The sequence below is a fragment of the Vicia villosa genome, linkage group LG4 (genome assembly GCF_029867415.1).
Source record: "Vicia villosa cultivar HV-30 ecotype Madison, WI linkage group LG4, Vvil1.0, whole genome shotgun sequence".
Classification (NCBI taxonomy): domain Eukaryota; kingdom Viridiplantae; phylum Streptophyta; class Magnoliopsida; order Fabales; family Fabaceae; genus Vicia; species Vicia villosa.
In genome coordinates this window covers 60,691,152-60,712,293 of record NC_081183.1, presented here as the reverse complement: position 1 = coordinate 60,712,293, position 21,142 = coordinate 60,691,152, and the positions used below count along the sequence as shown (strand labels likewise).

The following is a 21,142-nucleotide window of genomic DNA, read 5'->3' as shown; positions in this document are numbered from 1 at the left end:
TGGAAAGCCTTTTGGTTTGCAATCCTATTGCCTAAGTCCTTAGAAACAAAGGTTTGCAAACCAAAGATGTAAATAATCAAGAATGTTCAAATAACCTTTCGATATCCCTAGTCCTAGGTGATAACTACTAGATCAAATTGTTTAAAAACCTTAACAACCGTAGTCCTACAAATTGTTAACCGTAGATCAATCTTTGTTTTTCCGACAAAGAAGGCATAAAAACATTAAACAATCAAATTGCATAAAACTAATACTTGATTGAAGAAATACGGAATTCAAAAGTCATTACAATTCAAATCAGGGACACCCCCCTGGCATTGGGGGGTTTAGCCTCTCATAATATTCAAGAAACCAAAATCAGAAAGTTTAGACATTTACAAAAGAGTAGGAGAACTCTGATCTTCAATGGTTTCCACCATTGAATCTCTTCGTCTTCCACAACCTTGATAACGCTATCTTCCTCTCTTCTGGAATTCTTTCGTACGATCCTAAAATGCCTTTCCTTGTCTTTCAATCTTCTTTTTAATCCCTCTAGGTTTTCAGATCTCAGCCATAATACCCAAACTGCCCCTGGAACTTTAAAAATTGGAAAAAAAACCAAAATTTAGAAATCCTGCCCGCACCGCTGACACGGCCGTGTCCCTTGACACGGGCAGACCGTGTCCGCTTCTGGTCTGGGAGATAAATTCTTCTTGAGGCCTGATACGGCCGTGTCAGGTGGCACGGTCAGACCGTGTCCGCCTCTGCCCATATGCTTTTTCCTGCTTTTTGCTTCTTTCTTCACATCTTTTGGCCACGCGATCTTCCATCACTCTGAATCTAACCTGAAACCATTACCAAACGAGATCAAAAGCACCTAATTGACAATGAAAACGACATAAAAATACATTGCTCATAAAATAACTAGAATTAGATGAATTAAAGAAAAACACTTAAAAACAACCACAAAGTGTTACCAAGAATGGCGATCTTATGCCGAATGTATGACGAAATTAAGTAGAAATGGTGACCGATCAGTCATTATAAAACAATTTTGTCTACGTAATTTCAAATGTTTGGCATCAGGAAGAATCTGCATGGGGCATAATTAATGACTAAGAGTCCTCCCGACAAATAAATTTGCAGAGACGCCTCGTATGCATGACTCGATCAGCTAAAAGCTTGTTTACACAAGGGGCATGACCCATTGTTATCCCATCTACTAGGGGAAAACTAGTCATGATTCATAGAACCTCTCAGAGGCACTGAAAAACCAGAGAAGTTAGTCCATCACTGGGGGCATGTCACATCAGTCACAAATTCTATTTAGCTACTAGCATCAGAAGATGTCAATATCTGTCTCTTCTTTGAAGTTCTAATTCCAAATTCAAGTATCGAGCATACCAAGCTATTTATTCCAGGGGCAGGTATACTCTCGCAAGTGTTTTCAACAGCAAGTACTCAAAGACAAGGGGCAATGAAAAATTGAGAATCCCTGGGAACCATCCCCACAGAGCAGTTTCATAACATATCCTCACATATCTTCAAGCAATCTATTCCCAACAGAAACTTGGTTCCCCAACGGATTTTATACTTCCGACACTGCCGGTTCTCCGACACAATTTTCTTCTCTAACATGGTTTTTTCAAACTCGCTATTTCCATTAAAGTTGCCGCTCAGAAATCTGGTCGGATAGTATACTCATCTCTCTTGTCCCCAAGATACATCAGGATCAGATCACTCAAGTCAATCTCATCCCCAAGCGAAGATCAAAAATCCCCAGCTGGATATCACGGAACAAAAGACAGGATTTCTCTTGTCATTATCTCCAACCGCATACAGGGATTTATTTTCTCAATCCGCAGTTGCTATACAAAAATTATCAATATTCTTCGACTATATAGTCCATCCTTGCATCATTCATAAATACATGCATAACATACAGTGCTCTCGTTTATTTCGAGAATCTCAATACATGCATCATGACATTGCATAAAACTAATCTTTCCTTTTCAGGTCATTTCATAATCAAAAGAATATTATCATCCAAGTGCGGTGCAAATACAATCGTATCGACGATTCAATCTCAACACTCATTCAAGACAAATACAATTCTGACACTTCATTCCGGGTCTTTCTTCATAAATAATTAAGAACTTCCCAACCTCTCTAGGTAATCTTTTCTAAGATGTTTTATATCCTTTCTAGGTAGTCTTTTCTAAGACATTTATCATCCTTTCTAGGAACCTTTCTAGGTAAATCTTTTCTAAGATGACTCATATCCTTTCTAGGTAGTCTTTTCTAAGACGTTTCTCATCCTTTCTAGGAACCTCTTTAGATAATATTTTCTAAGATGTTCCATCCTTTCCAGGAGCCTTTCTAGGTAGTCTTGTGTAAGACGTATCATATCCTTTCTAGGAGCCTTTCTAGGTAGTCTTTTCTAAGACATTTCTCATCCTTTCTAGGAACCTCTTTAGGTAATATTTTCTAAGATGTTCCATCCTTTCCAGGAGCCTTTCTAGGTAGTCTTGTGTAAGACGTATCATATCCTTTCTAGGAGCCTTTCTAGGTCAGTCTTGTTTAAGACATATCATACCTTTCTAGGTTAATCTTGTTTAAGACATATCTCAAACTTTCTAGATCTTTATCCAACATTTCCTAAGACATTCACTGCCCTTTCAAGGAGTCTCTCAGTTAATCTTCTACAAGACAGTTCTTCCCGAGCATTGGTTAAAGCCTAATCTCTTTTGCATTAGTCAGGGATCTACCCTATTCAAGAACCTCTTCAGGTAGTCGTCTGTAAGACATTACTTCATTTTAATGAATCTCCTTCAAATACAATCAATGTATATGATCCAGTCTGAAAAACATCTGCTTTAGACGAACAACTTTTCAAACATCTGATGGCATCTTCAAGCCCATCTCTGACAAACGCCTCTCAACTACCTCAAGCTCGGATATAGTCTAATGTACGACTTATTCTGACTTTCGTATTTATCCAGATCAGATGGCATCTTTAAGCCCGTCTCACACATCTTTTCCAATACTTGGACGGCATCTTTAAGCCCGTCTCCGGCAAAAGCCCCTGCTTCAGCTAGGGCAAATTCCTGGGTATTCTAGTGTTCAATTCTCTTCCACCTTCAAATTCCAACTGGCACACAAGCCAATCTACATCCTCAAGTGTAAGAAGATGGAACAGGGGCAGTTGTCATACCCCAAAATTTGCCCAACATATTTATTCATATTTCAGTCCACCTGACTTTCAAATGCTCAAAGACATACAAGAAGAAAGCATGCAGTCTCTCTCTTAAACAACAGCCTTCAAATTAGGGTTTCTGATTTAATAAAGGAATTTGAACTTCTGATACCTCAAGTGGATTCCATGATCTCTCATATGATTCAAAGTTCCCTCATGACAATTTTCAAGCCCTGATTCAAAAGATTGCTCACTCAATGACCCGAATAATCAACAGTCGACTGGGTTGACCTAGAAGTCAACTGTGGTCAAAATACACTCAAAACTCCTGATTTTTTGTCAACATCCTCGTATTGAAGTATCATTCACCATTTGATCAAGAATCGATCATGGTTCATCAAGAAAAGATCAGAAATCGACAGTTCAAAAACTTTCTAAATTAGGGTTTTTTGGACCTAAAGTCAACTGAACTTTGACCAGCCATAAATTTCACATGGAATATCAGAAATTTCCCATCCAAAGCTCATTTTGAAGGAAATTGAATTCTCTACAACTTTGTCTCTCACATGCCAAGGCCAGAAATGCTTCATTTAAGAGATATATGCCAATACATTACAGGTCCTTCTAGAAGCTTGCAAAAAGCTGTTTTCTTCCAGGAGCCATATCTTCAAGATAAAATCTCCAAATGAAAAGTATGTTCCACAGTGGCTTGTAGAGGACATCTTGAGGTTTCCAAAAAGTCCTAGAACATGTTCATATGATAAAAATTGAAGGATATACGAGGCTCAGAAGTTGGTTAAATCTCAAGAAAAACACAAAACCCTAATTGCATAACTTGATGTTTTTGGACTAATGGGCCTAAATAATGGATCCCAAACGTGTCTATGGGCTTTATAAACATCCTTAAATTAATTATTTTATTTTTATTACATTTATTTTATTTATTTGAATTTTAAATTCATTTAAATACTAATAAATCATGTAAAATATGAAATAATTGGTTTAAATCAAGGACTAATATTCCCAATCAAATCCAATCAGCCAAATATGATTATTTTGATGAAAAATTCGTGGTGAAGGTGATTGGAAAATATTGAGGTAAAAATAGAAAGAAACCATTCAAATTTTCAATCAAATTTTCTCCAATCTTTCTCTCACCAATCAACTTGTTTTTCAAGCTAATTGTTGCCCTAATTCTGAGCTCTATAAATACTCTACATACTCAGCATAAGGGGGACACGAAAATTTGGAAAATACTAGGGTTCCAAGGTGCAAAAAATATTCAAGAGAGGTGCAAATTCTTTTTACAAGGTGCAGCTACTTTCAATGAGAACCAACCATCTTAACTTATTCTTGAGGTGAGGAAGGGTAAGACGACGTCGTTCTCAAGTCTCTATAGTACCTATAGGGCTTATATCACGTTCACCATGTTCATGCATAAGTTGATTTTTCGTAGCTCTTACTGTATCATGGTTTAACGCTAACTAATCGTTTTAATGAGCTTTTGGTTTGATATAGAAGAGGTCTTGATCATTCATGCGAAGCTTTAGCATCCAAAATGCAAAACACCATTGTTAGGGCAAGAACCACTATGCAACTCGTTTTCATGGTTCTAGATAGTTTCGTGCCGAACTAAGCACTCCATTGAACTCGCTACCCTTGAATTAGGGGATCTGGGTTGCTTCTTGCTGTGTTTAATCTTTGTTTTGCAGGCTTCAAAATATATCAATGGCTGCCTTTGAAATCGTGGGAAAAGTCGCAGGTAAAACTGCAATAGATTCCACACGCAAATCCGCAGGAAACAAGGTGAGGGATGATGAATAGTGTCCATGAATTGTTGACCGTGCGTTGGATTGTCTTCATTGGCCAGTCCATCTTCATGCTCTCTCTCTTCCCACGCGCGTTGCTTCTCATTGGCTGGTCAAATCTTACACTTCTTCTCTCCACCAATAATTGGCTGCAGCGTAATCACAGGGGGGCCCACACTTGACTTTTATTTTCAATTTCCCATTTGAATTATACTTTATATATATTATTTGAGTTTTGTATAATAAATGACTAAAACTTACAGCACACTTGGCATAAGAAGGAGGCTTGAAACCACTACAACCTGGGTTTGAACCAGGCATACAACATATAATTTTTTCTAATGATTCACTCTCAGATCCGGCGCATCCTTCCTACACATGGCTCACGATGCACTCTCAAATGTCAATCGTTGGATCTCTATGGTGCCAAATCGTACGCCCAAGAAATTGCAGGTCCATTATAGACACTCAGCATCTGACCACACTAGATCCAACGCCCTAGGTTTCTTCTTTCCTTTTTCTTTTTTCTTTTTTCTTTTTTTTCTTCATTTTTTTCTTTCTCTCTTTCAGCTTTTTTATGCTTTATTTTCTTTAGTTTTATTTTTCATTTAATAATTAGGTTAATTATCTAATAGTTAGATTTTTTTAATGGTTAATTAGGATTAGCATAATAACTAATTTAATCTTAAATTAATCAATTAGTTAATTAGGTTAAAATAATTAGTAATTAGGATTAGTTTTTCTAATTAGTTAACTTTAATTTAAAACTTTAATTTAGAAATTAGGTTAAATAATTTTAATTAATTAATTTTAGGCTAATTATTTTAGATTTTAATAATGTTTATTAGTTTTAGGTTTTATCATCAACCTTTGCCGTTAACTCTAAAATATCATTTTTGGTAGGCATTGTCCATTAACCTAGTGTGTCGAGTTTTCTCATAAAAACTTCATTCCCTAAAAATCAGGGTTTACCCTGAATATTTCCAAAACCTTTACCTTTTTTTAGAACCTCTTTTATTTATTATCAATGCCTTTTATTTGCCACAAAAAGTTTTCTATCTTTCTTTTCTTCATTTTTTCAGGGTTGGCCAAGGTTCTTCGGCCACGCACCATACCAATCAAAAAGCTAAGCTCTGATTTCCTTCTTATTTAAATATCATTTTATTTTTAATCTTTGCCTTGTAGGTTCAATTAGGTTTTACTTCATCTGTTAATGAATTCCTCCTACACTCACTGTTCCTTTTATTTATTTTCCGTCTATTCTCAGATGATCAGAGTCAATCAAGGGTTCGAGGAAGATCAAGGCTCGAGATCAAGATGATTAAACTAATTATTATCCCCTCTTATTCTTCCGTCTTTTAATTTCCCCCATCCCCGCAGGTGTTTATTGTAATAGCGTAGGAATTTATTTTCTGCCTTTAATTTCCGTAATATTAATTGTTGTGGTTAGTAAATTAGGGAGTGCAAGATCATCAATCAAACGTTAGATCACTAACAATACAAGATTAAATATTCGAACTGAACCACGTGATTGTTGCACCCACACACCTTTAGGGTAACCTCTCTTGTTGCCTTTGTTGCCTGTTGCCTTATGATTCTGTTTCCTTTAATTATACTAGATAGTCAAGTCCCTCGATTCCGAGGATACCTAAAGCAAGGTTGCCTATAGAGATTAAAAATCATCTAGTCCCTCGATGTTGCCTCGAAAAAATAAGATGATTGTCCCAATTTCTAAGGTATCCTCGCATGATGCCTAAAAAGATTAATGACTATTATATCCTTCCCTTAGACTACCTGCCCTCTTCATGGCAAGGGACAGTCTTATGGCAAACGATGTCTCGATGACCCTCAACATCCAATTGAAAGACTTCCTGCCCTCTCATGGTATGGATAGATCCTTTCGCCTGAAAAGCTAAAAGAACGATCTTTCAAACTTAGGGTAGTTGCTACTAATTACTTGCTCTAAAATTCAAATTATTTTTCACACCTCTTTTCAAAAATCAAATTCAAAAAGACTACGCTTATTTACAAGCTAAATTTCTTCTTCAAGGTTTTTTCTATTCACACCCTACTTTTCAAACAATTCAAACATTTTGAAAACAAAGTGAGCTAAGCAATTAAGAGCCCATGGATAACCATGGATGCAAAGGGTGCCTTACACCTTCCCTTTGTATAACTTACCCCCCGAACTCAAAATCTTTTCAAAAGGTCTTTTCCTGTTCTTTTAGCCTTTCTATTAAAATTGGATAAAATAAAAGTCGGTGGCGACTCTTGCTATCCGCACATTTCAAATAAAGTCAGTTCACCGTATTACAGGTATGATGAATGTTTTTGAAATGAATGAGAATGTTATGCATATGCCATGAGATATATGATGTATGAATGCAAAATGTTTTTAATGATGACAGCAAACTATAGCAGTGTTTCGCGGGAAAAATAAATCTCTGACTGTTCAGCGCATTTGAGAGATCATTTGAATCTCGACCTGGCTGCCCGAGATGAATTGGAAAATAACATGTCCTGCCCCTTGTACATACTGGCGTTTTAGCCAACTGAGTCAGCCGCAGGAAATATTTCTGCTTTTCGGAGCACTTCTGAAGCGTGTCTTTCGGGAGGGCTTCCTGAGATTTGTGTTGTTGTAAGCAACATGCCCCCGTATCATGAATTTAGGAATAATGCCCCCTGATTGATCAACACTTCTGAGAGAGTGTTTGAATCTTGACATGATTGCCCCAGATATATGAGTTCTTACTTAACAAGATATTCACCTGCTTTTTGTGCCCCTGAGGGTGATCGGAATTTGATATATTCTCGCTCGAACTCAACGGGGTTCTGAAGATGACCTACTTTTCGTCTGAAGTTCATGATGGAAACTTCCCTGATGTCAAACACTTATTCATATGGAAAGCATGTTTATTACGAGAAATATAATTCTAATTCAAAGTTCGTGTTTTCCTTGAACTTTAAAAGAAACTTTTTGAAAGGATATCAAAACATCGATTTTTTTCTTGAAAGGTGGTGTGGTACCAACTCAAGCGTTTAGCAAAAACTCCTAGGAGTCAGTTTACCGTATTCTCGTTACAGTATGCTTTCGAATTAACCCTGCTTAAATTAGGACTTTTGAGGGTTGTAACGTGACCAGGTTCACGGTTTTTTAGAAAAAAGGATTTTTTAGGCTCAAAATTTTATTGGTGCCCACCCCCTTCGTGATGTTCTCCAACCTAAGTTCAATTAACTTGATGCGAGCATTCATCCTTCAAGAGGAACTTGAGGTGATCAAGGAATCAATGAGGTGTTTGGACATGGCAGTCACCTTACCTTTTGTATTTGGTGTCTGATCACACGATCTTTATTCTTTTTGTTAAGGATCTCTTTGTTTCCCAATCTTTTTCTTGGACAAATTCTTTTGAATTTCAGGTTTGCAGTCCAGCGGGATGCCCTAATTTTTGCCTAAGTCACTTGTTTTCAAGTTTGTTGAATTAGCGGGATTTCTTTTCTCTTTTTTGGGGTCATTTTTCCTTTTTTTGAACAAGTCATATGATCCTGAGATGTCTTTGATTCGTTGGAGAGATAGTGACTGCTTCATTTCTTGGTTGATGAGGGATAACTATTGTGGTATTAACTTTCCTCAACCTTTTGAAGGATAACCATTGTTGTATCCTTAGATGCTTGCTCCTGATGAATTTTGAACGCTCAATCAGGTTAACTGAATACTACCCTTTCCCCGGGTTAAATGTGAGGGTTTTCTTGTATAGAAAAGAAACTCCTACTTCAAGGCTCAAAGGGGTTGACAAGGGATTAACTTCCTTATATCTCCAGTGTTTGGGGATTTGAAACAATTCCTGTACATCATTAGCACAGTCTGTTCAAAAGCATACTGTATGAGGTTGCGGAATCGTTTTCGTCATCCTCCCGTAAAAGGAATACAGCTTTAGCAGGAGTCGAATATCACAAAAACAAAACAAAGTTTTAACATAGAGAGAAGAAATAAATCCAGAAAAACATATGCAATGCATTAATGATGATTATTAAAACAGATAATGTCTATCATAAGTCAAATGTTTAAACAAACAGAAAAGAAAATTGCAAATGAAAACAAAGCTAATGATCCAATAGTCCATCCTTCTAGCCATCCACATCATTAGCAGTCTTGTTATAATTAGGCCTGGGAGCAGTGATCATGTTAGGGGTTGTAGGAGGGTCGAACTCAATTTCCCCAGCATCGATCATATCTTGAATCTTATTCTTCAAGGTCCAGTAATTGTAAGTGTCATGTCCAAGACTATTGGAGTGATATGCACACCTCGCGTTGGGATTATAGCGAGGAGAGGAAATGTTGGGATTTGGATGAGGAGCTATTTGTGTAAGTAGCTCTGCTTTAAACAAGTGTTGCAACACTTGAGTCAAAGAATGTTAATCTTAGTGAATTGTCTTTTGGATGCGCCTTGTTTATGTTAGTTGCCCTTTTGTTGTACCAGCGCTTGATTAGAGACTAGGATTGCCCCAACAGTGTTGGATTCATTCTTCCCAACAGCGCTTGATTAGAGACCAGGATTGCCCTGTTGTTGTACCACTTTCAACATGTTCTCTAGTCAGTACGAGGTCGGTGAAACCAGATGAAGAGCTTCCAAGAAAATGGCTGTAGAAAGGACCAGTCAGTGTACTCATGAACATGTCAACTAACTCTCGGTCAGCCAAAAAAGGTTGGACTCTCCCTGCCATGTCTCTCCGTTTCTGAGCGTACTCTTTGAAGCTTTATTTGGGTCCCATGGACATGTTTTGTAGTTGCATGCGGGTTGATGCGAGATCAGTATTGTATTGGTTTTGCTTGTAGAAAGTAGTAGCCAAATCTTCCCAAGTATGGATGTTGGAACCTTCAAGTTGATAGTACCATTCCAATTGTGTTCCAGCCAGACTTTCTTAAAAGAAATGGATCCGGAGCTTCTTGTCAGCAGTGTGAGGTTGAATCTTTCTCACATTAGATCTTAAATGTAGCTTAGGACAGGAGACTCTGTCCTACTTAGCAAAGGTAGGAGTCTTGAATTTGGGAGGGATGACCACCCCTAAGATGAGAACCAATTCTTCAAAATCTAGCCCAGATACTTTCTGAATCTCCATAGCTTTCATGCGCTCTTCTAGCAACTTGTATTTGTTATCGGGATGTTCGTCCTCATAGTAGTAGTCCTCTTCTTCCTCAGAGGGTTTGACAGAATCGTGGTTGCTTTTCGCATCAGTTTTGACACTAGCATCATCATCTTGTTCATTGTCCTCCTCTAGAGAAACTTTGACTTCTTCAGCTTTCTTAAGTGGACCTCGGAATCTTCTTCCCATGTTAAGGACACCCATAGATCTTCTGGGCTTTTTCTCCTTCTTGGTTAGCAGGGTTTTTAGCTCGTCTTTCCCCTTAGACAAGTTCAGGATCAGATCTTGAAATTGGGCATTCTAGGCTTGAAGGTCTTGGACTGATTGCTCGAGATCCATGTGTGTTGAAATAAACAGCGAGAGAGGATGAGAAATCTGTTGTGGAAACCTGCTATGCGATGTTATGAATGCAAATGCGATATTTTCAAGGATCTTTAAGGAATTTAGTTTGCGATATTGAAATGTAGTTGCAGCTTTGTCGAAGAACTTTAGCTTTCATCTTTGGACGTCCTTCGATGAGAATCAATCTCACCATATCCAGTGGGTCATAGCCTCTGATTCGGGATACTTGTTGTCATACCCCAAAATTTGCCCTCATATATTTGCAAATGTCATTTTATTTCAAATAAGTGACATAGCTCAATTGGTAAGGATTTGAGGTTAAAAGGTACAAGAGCTAGAGGTCTCGGGCTCGAATCTCACTTCTAACATTTCTCCTTTTTTATTTGTTTTCTAATTTTAATTCTAACTTTATTTCCATTTATTCAAATATCATAAAAATTGCAATTTTTTTTAAAATTATTTTAATTTAATTTTCGCACTAATTAAATAGGCATTTTTTAAAATAGTCAATTTTCACTTTTATGCATTTTTTAGTCAAAAAATACCAAAAAATCATAAAATATTCAAAAAATCCAAAAAAATAAGTTTTTAATTCTAATTTTTCGTTTTTAATTTTGATTTTTTTAAAATATTAATTTTTAATTGTAATTCATTATTTTAGGCATTTTATAGCAAAAAAAAAATCAAAAATCAAAATATTACTTTTGCTTAGCTTTTTGTCCAAGTCAGTTGGCATTAAAACTTATTTGATTTGATTCTCTCTAAATTTAGATAAAAATCAAAACAAATAATTTTGTTATGTCAATAGTATTAATGTTAATTTATTTTTTCCTTTTTTATTTTAACCTAAATTTACACTACAAATTGAGTCATTTTGTACACTTTTAAAAAAACTAACAATTACCAACTTTTCAATTCACTCTCTCACAACTAAACCTTTTTTTAACACCTTCAACCCCATTCTCCATTCCTAATTTCTACTCGTACAAAATAATTCACCACAATTTCTAAACTATACTAACATTTTTTTACACACTTTTCTTCAATCTCTTTTCTTTCGAGAGTCTCTTCAATATCTTTTGTTGTTTTTTTTCTTAGTTCATGGCCAATGATTTCATATGAGGCCTCCTCCTTTTAAAAACCCTTTTTTTACATCCTGTAACTAGAATTACAATATTTTTGGCCAATGATTTCCTATGAGGCCTCTTTTTTTTTTTTTTTTTAGAAAAAACCTTTTCAAAACTTTTTTATCAAAACTAAAAACAAACCTTTTCTTTTCAAAAACCTTTAGGCCAATGATGATATCGGAGGCTTTTCCTTCAAAAACCTCATTTTGGCCGATGATTAAAACTTCAATATGAGGCCACTCTTTTTCTTTTTTTATTTATTTTTTTATTTTCTTTTCTTTCATTATTATTATTATTACTATTATACTATTATACTATTATTATTATTATTATTCATATTATTATCTTTATTCTTATTATCTTTTTTAAAGGTACTTCCTTTGGCTATTAACCCTGTTTTGGCCAAACACTTTGTTGGCCACTTCCCCTTGATAAAATCTCTATTTTTGAATCCAGACTTTCTGGCTAAAAGTCAAATCAGGTATTCCTATCCTTTTGGCCTTGATCTAATTTTCTGAACCTTTCTTTATTTCTTGGAAAATTGTATAATTTAAAAACACCGTAATAGTTTAGTTTAATTTCTAACAGTTTTTGGCTAATATTTATAACTAGTGATGGTTTGTAATAACTAGGATTATGTTTTTTTATTTGTTTTGACATAAACTTTTTTAATTAATTAATTAGACATAAATTTTTATCATTTAATTAATTTGTAAATAACTTATAATTAGGTTAATTAGTCTTTTAATTAAAATATATCATTAAAAAACACAAAAATATTAGTTCTAATTTAATTTGATTTTTTTCCTAACATTAAATTTATTTGATTAGATTTAGGATTTGATTAGGATTTAATAATTAGGATTAATTTACAATTTAAATTTTAATTAGATTAGATTAGATTTAGTAATTAGAATATTTCTTTAAATAATTAGATTTAGGTTTTTTATAACTTAAAATATTTTTCTAATTTAAATCTCTTTCTCTCCATCCCCAATATTTTCTCGATTCCCCGATTCATGCGATATTTATATTTTATTTGCATATTATTTTTACAATTATTATGTAATTGTTCATAGTTTGTAATAGTTTAATTAGGATTTATTTTCCACATTTTTTAATTATGTAACTGCTCCTGGTTTGTAATAGTAACTAGGACTTTTATTTTCCGCATTTTATTTTCTGCAAAGGTTTTATAATTATGTATCTCTCCCGAAGCCATGTAATAGTAATTAGAATTTATTTTCCGCATTTTATTTTCTGTAAAGGTTTTATAATTATGTATCTCTCCCAAAGCCATGTAATAGGGTAGGATTTTATTTTCCGCACTTTACTTTCTGCACCCTTTAAATTGCTATTTAACTGCTAGATGTATGTTAATAGGATTGTATGGCAAGATTAAAATTGAACATAGCTAACAAATAATTCAAGATAAAATATATGAAAATAACACACTTCTCACACAGTCACCTTTAGGGTAATCCTCTCTTATGTTGCCTTTCGACGAAAAATAGTCAAGTCCCTCGAGCGTAGGGATACCTTAGCAAATGTCCCTCCGATTTAAATCATCATAGTCCCTCCGATTTAAAGATCATGATCCCTTCGATGTTACCTACGATATAAATGATCTCGTCCCTCGATTAAATGATGATAGTCCCTTCGAATGCTAAGGTATCCTTACTTGTTGCCTTTTATTACTATTCACATCCAATGTATAGGACTACCTTCCCCTATATGGTATGGATAGTACTATCGCTCAAGGAAAGTCTTTAGAATAGGAAAGACCTTACGAACTTAGGGTAGGTAACTCTTAAGTGCTTGCTCATAACAAATTCAAAGAAAATACTTTTCACACCTCGCTTTACAAAAACATCTTTCAAGACAAGTACTTTGTATATATTCGAATGATGAATCATTACAAAGTCAAGTTCTTTTACAAACCGTTTTCTAAACACACACTACACTTTCAAACATTTCAAAACAAACAAGTGAGCTAAGCAATTAAGAGCCCATGGATAACCATGGATGCAAAGGGTGCTTATACCTTCCCTTTGCATAACCTACCCCCCGAACTCAATCTCTTTCAAAAAGGTTTTTCCTGTTCTTTTTGCCTTTCCTAATTGGATAAAATAAAAGTCGGTGGCGACTCTTGCTATCCACAAATTTTAAAAGTCAATTCTCTCACCGTATTACACTTGTACTTCTGAGTTTGAAGGTATATGGATGGAGGAAAATAAATCCTCTTGCCCCTTGATAGGTACTGTGTCTCTAAACTGGAAGACATATGGCCAGAGGAAAATAAATCCTCTTGCCCCTTGATAGGAATTCAGTCCTTGATAATAGCACCTGAAATTGTGTGTCCTAAATTCCTAAGATCCTTGAAAGGGTTAGTTAACATGCTATATTATGATGTCATGATGTCATGCAAATGTTATGCATTGGGCAAAGCATAAGGACGAGCAAGTCCTACAAACAAATCCTGCAAGGAAATCAAAGGGTTAGCAACACACACAAGCAAGTCACACAAGTGTCCTTAGGTTTAAAGGCTTGCACGAAGTCCATAGGTAAGTACCCTCCCCACTGAAGTTTAGTTGGTTCAACCTGTCCTAAAATAGTAACCGGGTTCTATGGAGCTCATATCACTGATCATTCTCGAAAGCATTATCTCAGTCAGCGCTCGGGTGGCTGACCGAAAACATCTTGAAAGATTGATCTCAATGAGTGTAGCTTTGAGTATAAACCAGCTTCGGTCAAGAATCCAAAGCCAGCCATCTCGCCAATAGGCCAAAGTCAAGTTCAACTAGGGTTCTAAGGGCAAATTAGTGCTTAATGACACTACATGGTAGCCTAATGTCTCCCCGATCATGGGCAATCAGAACAAACCAAAGCGTCGCACTAACTATGGCCACTAGATCAACCATATCGGGACGAGCCGTACAGTCTCCTTGGTCTATTGCCACATACCAAAGGCATCTCGAGATTCGGGTTAAAATCTTTCACACAAGAACATTCCCAAGCAGTACCCTTAAAAATAAAGCAAACAAGACACACAATTGAAATCATTTAAAGTGATCTAAAACTTTAAGGTAACTCCTCTTTTTAAGAATCCCCAGCAGAGTCGCCAGTTCTGTATTATGGTAGGAGAACTGACCTTTTTAAAATGTTGCAGATAGCAAGAGTCGCCACCGACTTTTATTTTATCCAATTAGGAAAGGCAAAAAGAACAGGAAAGACCTTTGAAAGATTTTGAGTTCGGGGGTAGGTTATACAAAGGGAAGGTGTAAGCACCCTTTGTATCCATGCTTATCCATGGGCTCTTAATTGCTTAGCTCACTTTTTGAATTGTTTTAATTGTTTGAAAAGAAGTGTAGTGTGTGTTTAGAAAAAACATTTTTGAAAAGAGCTTTAACTTTGTAATGATCTTCGTACGGATGTATACAAAGTGTAGTCTTTGAAAATTGTTTTAAAAAGGAGGTGTGAAAAACATTTTAAATTTGTTTGAATTGATCAAGCAATTAAGGACTACTTACCCTAAGTTTAATGTTTTTCTTGTTCTTTAAGTATTTCGTTAAGGGAAAGATACTATCCACACCGTTAGTTAGTGGGAAGTCCTTTCATTGGATGTATTCGGGACATCGAAGGGTCATCGAATAGTCATAAGGGCTATCCATACCATAAAGAGGGTAGGAAGTCTTATGCATTGGATGTGAATAGTCATAAAGGCAACAAGTAAGGATACCTTAGCATTCAAAGGGACTATCATCAAGATCATTTATATCATAGGCAACACCAAAGGGACCATGATCTTTAAATCGAAGGGACTATGATGATTTAAATCAGAGGGACATTTGCTAAGGTATCCCTACGCTCGAGGGACTTGACTATTATTCGTCGAAAGGCAACATAAGAGAGGATTACCCTAAAGGTGAGTGTATGAACAAAAGTGGTTGATTTATTTAATCCTGAAAATTAGGGTTATTCTAGTTTGATTTTATCTTGCCATACAATCCTATTAACATACATCTAAACAGTTTATAGCCGTTGATAGGTGCGGAAAGTAAAAGCAGAAAAGTAAATCCTACGCTTTTACAAGGCTTCGGAATGGGGGAATACATAACCAAAAATAGGGGAGTGTGAAAATTTACATGTATATAATCGTCAAAATTTATACTTTTACTTTAAATTTAAAATGTCAACTCCTTTTTCTAAGAACCATAAATTTAATTTTTAAAACCAAATGATGCCTATTGATTAAAATAGCTCCATTCCAGTAAGGAGGCAATGAAGAAAATATGAATTATTTGTGCCAGTAACACTAATGATTCTGAGATTCTTTTACATTGTACTGTGTCTGTATGTGGTTGTTTCTTAACCTATTCCTTCGATGTCAAAACCAGTAGTCCTAATGCCCCCACGAGTATATACTGCAAAAAAACAAGGACAAATTAACATTCAAATACTAATTTTTGATATAGTATTAGCTAATGCGCCTTAGCATATAAGAATTTGAGAACCAAAGAGAAAAAAAAGTATGTAGTGGGAAGAGTAGAAGGATAATGTTGTAGAGAGAAGAAAATCATAGGTTGAACCCTTTTTTTATTTTAGACGAAAGGGGAAGAAATTTAATTTTTTTTCAGGGTAAAATATAAACTGCCCAATGAACAAACCTTGACAATGGGTTTTTCGGACATAATTATTGTAGCCCAACCAGCATAAGGTAAAAACCTGCAGAAAGATGAATGTAGCTGAACATATTAGACAAGATAAGATAAATCGTCCGGTAATTTTGTAGCATATTGTCACATCACAAGCAAAAGGAAATGCATTTAGTAGTGAACTAATGTCAACTAGAATATTTCTATCACATTGTAAAGGTATTAACTTCTCTAATTAAGGCCTATTACAAAATGGAAGTCCCTATCCTTTCTCAATCTGTTGTAAAACAATTTTTACTTTCCCTGATGTCACTCCCCATTTAAACACCTTAATAACAAACATATACATTTTGGAATAATGGATTTTTCCACAAGGTTAGATAAATGGGAAGAAAAACAGACATACATTATTATTAACTAGTGTTGTCAACTGCAGGTTGTGAAAAGTAGTAGTTTCTTTCTGTTACACAACAGTTCTTAGTGCCACTATTTTACAATATTTTTTACTAAATATCCCATTATGTAGTGGTGTTATAACTGCTTTTTAATAAAACTGTTATTAACAATGTCAAAACTAATTAAATACAAAGAGGACCACACACATATCCCCCTTTTTCTTACCCTTCCATAAATAAAACAAAATAATGAATCATCTACCAAAAATAGTATTAAACTCTTCCAACAGTCAGACTAACGGTCTATTTTCTTCCAATAAAATTATTGCACATCAATAGAATCTCCATAGGAGAGTACTGAATCAATTGTTTGTTTAAACATAGGTCATAGTTATGCATAGAGAGATGAGAAAAAAATGCAAGTGTTAACATTATTAAAAAGATGCTTTCATGATCAGCCTCTATCAGTGTTACCGGTAGAGGGAGAACATAGTAGAAAGTGAAAGGAGAGGAAGGGGCATGTGTTTTCTTATTTCCATGGATACCTTTTATCTTAAATTAATTGACTACCTAAAAAAAGAGTTAAATATGTTTTTGGTTCTCCTAAATATCTCAAATTTCGTTTTTAGTCCATCAAAATATTTCCTTCAAACAATGATCCCTTTAAAATCTACATCAGAGTTTTGTCCGCTCAATAAAAAGTTGATAGATACAGGTTCAAAATCTGGAAAGAAAAGATGGTTTATCCATAGAAGCTGTCGTTACTATACCAATGGGGCTAGATAGTTTATCAAAAGTAGCTCTCATTGCTTTACCAATGGGGCTATAGAAGCAAAAGGAAGTTAATTAGATTAATTGTGGATCACTAGCACAAGATTGGCGAGGATTCACTTAATACAACATGAATTATGTTCCAAAACTACTTCAATCCCACTCCCCATAACTACAGTTTTTTTCCAAAATCACATATACCAGATGCACCTATTTTTAATTGGTAGCCAGCAAATAAGAAGAGAATATAAAACATACCGAACATTAATCAATCTCCAGGTATTCAGGAGACCAAGGACAAGATCCTACAAACTTCCCTTGATGATATCAATAACCTATAATCTCTCTTCTTTAACGGATTCCCTACCTAATTAACTATTCAATAAATGAGGGCTAGAAGTGATAGGTCAAGCCAAGTGCTAATGTCCAGCATGAAGACATGTACATGATAGTATTATCCCCACCAAAAAGAAAATGACTTACCCGGCAGCTTTTCCCATAATATGTTTTTTCTCCAACCAATTCTGGCCATGATTGTACAAAACCCTATCATCCATGTCATTATTGTCTCCTGATATAAAGAAATGAGTATGGTTCATCATTGGATGTTAAGGAATTATCCAAACGAGAAACGATCAATTATTACACTGTGAAAACAAATTACAAACCATAAACTTGATTTACTAAATAAGAGGGTAACGATAAAAAAAATATGAATAGGAAGAGCAAAACTGATAAGATATTGCTTTCTACCTGCTAACAGCGGAAATATAAAATAGAGATATTATAATTTGCACAAAGTTTGGTTATACCTTTAGTAAGGTAATAAGTATCTTGTGTATCTTGACGCTGATGGACCTAAAATAAAATAACACCGAGAAATGAAGTGATATCTATAGAATGACCAAGCAAAATAAATGTTTTACAGACAGATTCAGCCAATAGATCAATATGCATACTATTTGCAAAATGTAGAAGTTCAAATAGTAAGCCTTGGTTTCTACAATTATGTACGAATCTGATTAAATGATTTGTTACCATGTGCAAGATTATGTAGGAATCTGATTAAATGAGTTTGTTACCAAGTACAAGATGGAATTTGAAGAGAAAATAGTTGTGATACAAACCTTAATTACACGGTGAACAATTGGAATATCACGTCCCTGTAGGATGAGCAAAGTATAGAGTGAAGGACATGAAAGAAAAATGGATGAAGAGATATGATAAAGGAATGGAAATAGGACATACATCTATATTGAAAACCACAATGTCTCCTGCACGAATAGGATCATTATTCATGTGCAAGAAGAGAATGTCACCCTGTAACAAAAAATGATTCAAATCTGAAAAATCAAAACAGTATAATAATAATAATAATAATAATAATAACAATAATAATAATAACAATAATAATAATAATAATAATAATAATAATAATAATAATAATTGAAAGAAAAGGTGTGAAAGAAAAGGTGTGTGGTTACTCTTTGAAAACCAGGTTCCATGCTTCCGGAAAGAACAACCACAACGGGGGATTCAGTTCCAGTGATACACATTAACCCTTTCCATATAACTAGGGCGGATGTTACAACCAACCCTGAAACACGTTAATTAAATATGAGATTAATGAATGAATTAGCGATGAATGTATGAGAATGAACAAGACATAGATAGATACATACCGAGAGTAATGACTTGGGTCAAAGCTTCTCTAAATTTAATGGACTTGACCGAGTGAACTGTGTCTGAAACCCAACCCATGGAGGATAAACGAGGACAGACTAATTTTATCAAACTTTAAATTTTTTTTACACAATTGCAATGTCAGGTATATCAATTTATAGGTCTCATGTGGATCGCTGTTTTGGCTTTTGGTCTTTTTGGGACATCAACAATCAACACCCTATTATTCTTCTTTCTTTTTCAAAAATATAAAAAATCTACACGTGGAGCCTCCAATAGTTGAGCAACACGTGTCTATTTCTATGAAATCGGTGCAATGAAAAACACACAAGAAAAAGGTAAACTAAAAGTATTATTTAATTGGTTTTGGTTTTACCTTACATTTTTATTTTTTTGTTGTAATAATTAATAAATTAAAAGCTGAATTTAGCATTTGCCTTTCTTTCTTTCTATAAAGACAATTCCAAATAATAATTATTAATACCAATTAATTTTGACCAAATAGGAACAACTTTATAAATATATCATTATAATTTTTTAATTAAAAAATAAAAATTAATTGTTCTCTCTTTTCATTATTATTATGAGTTAAAAGGTAGTGCACTGACAGTGTAAAACTATTTTACACTGTCATCCAATAGGGAGTCATGAATGTGCCATGTCATTAAAGTTTTTTTTAAATAAAAAAATGTTTTAATTGGATGCATGGTGGTGATTGGTTGACAGTGTAAAAATATTTTACACTGTCGGTGCATGATCCCTTTTCTCTATTATTATTACTATATAATTTCAATTAAAATATTATATTTAAAATAATGTAAAATTTTGATTTTAAATAATGTTCTCTCTTCATTATTATTTATTTTTAATGGATTCAATTTTGATTTTTAATAATGATCTTTTATTATTTACTTTTAAGAATATTGAAAATATGAAAATATCCTTCAGAAATGTATTTTCGAACGCGTCTCAAATTAAAGTGTTTCGGAAATAACTCAATATTTAGTCTTAGGGCTTTTCAGAAATTCATTTCCAAAATAATTCAATATTTATTAAAAAAATTAAAATAGTCAATATTAAATAATTAATTATTATAAACTATGTAAATATTCTTTAATATAACATATACCTTTTCATATATTAATTGGTCAAATATCATAAAAAAAATAAGACCAAAAAATATTCTATTTTTAGTAATATAGTCAATATTAAATTTAAAGATTATTTTTTATTAAAAAATATTTGAATGAAATGAAAGAGATAATATCAATTAGACCAATTAATCGGAACTTATTAAATGATACTCTAGGAAGCATGGTCCCCCAAGATGCCTCATTCAACTTGATTTACAAAAAGCATATGACATGCTCAATTGGAAGGCTATCACAACCATTCTGCTTGAGTTAGGTTTCCCTGAGCCTTTTGTTAGTTGGATCATGATTGGTGTCTCCACTGTCTCTTATAGGTTCCGCAGCATCAATGGAGAGCCTTCCAATATTATGATGGCCAAAAAAGGCATAAGGCAAGGGGACCCCATCTCCCGCTACCTTTTTGTGTTGGTCATGGAATATATGAGCAGGCTTCTCCATAGAATGCAGATAAACCATAACTTTAATCACCATTCTAGATGTGCAAGGCTGGCTATAACTCATCTTACTTTTGCTGATGACTGTTAGAACAAGATTTGTTCTGATCAATATTCTTAGTTTTGATGATAACAAGTATATGAATTTTGTATGAGATAATGTGGTACTCTAATACTATGCAATTTCCGTTTCAAGAATTATACAAAGAGTATGCACAAAATCAGCGCAAGAAGCACTAACTCAGAAGGTTCAGCATGCAACATCAGAACATGGTCTGGCAAGACATCAGAAGATGGTCAAGCAGAATCAGAACATGGGTCTATGGAAGCATCAGAAGAACTTGAGATCAGAAGCAGAAGCACTGAAGTTCTCATAGAATCACGCTCAGAAGCACTTCAAGGTCAGAAGACAAGAAGATGCTCTGCACCAAGCTGTTTGACTCTGATGATATTCAAACG

General features: G+C 34.5%; 1 protein-coding gene across 1 annotated transcript; it reads right to left on the bottom strand.

Moving 5' to 3' along the window:
• Positions 1 to 15,746: 15,746 nt before the first annotated feature.
• LOC131594849 (uncharacterized) lies at positions 15,747 to 19,288 on the bottom strand. Its single transcript, XM_058867056.1, has 8 exons — positions 19,098 to 19,288; positions 18,900 to 19,012; positions 18,664 to 18,735; positions 18,543 to 18,578; positions 18,228 to 18,273; positions 17,899 to 17,986; positions 16,262 to 16,319; positions 15,747 to 16,018 (listed from the first exon to the last, which is right to left on the bottom strand). The coding sequence occupies exons 1-8, from the start codon at positions 19,174 to 19,176 to the stop codon at positions 15,968 to 15,970; spliced, it is 543 nt and encodes a 180-aa protein (XP_058723039.1). The 5' UTR covers positions 19,177 to 19,288; the 3' UTR covers positions 15,747 to 15,967.
• Between the last annotated feature and the right edge of the window lie 1,854 nt (positions 19,289 to 21,142).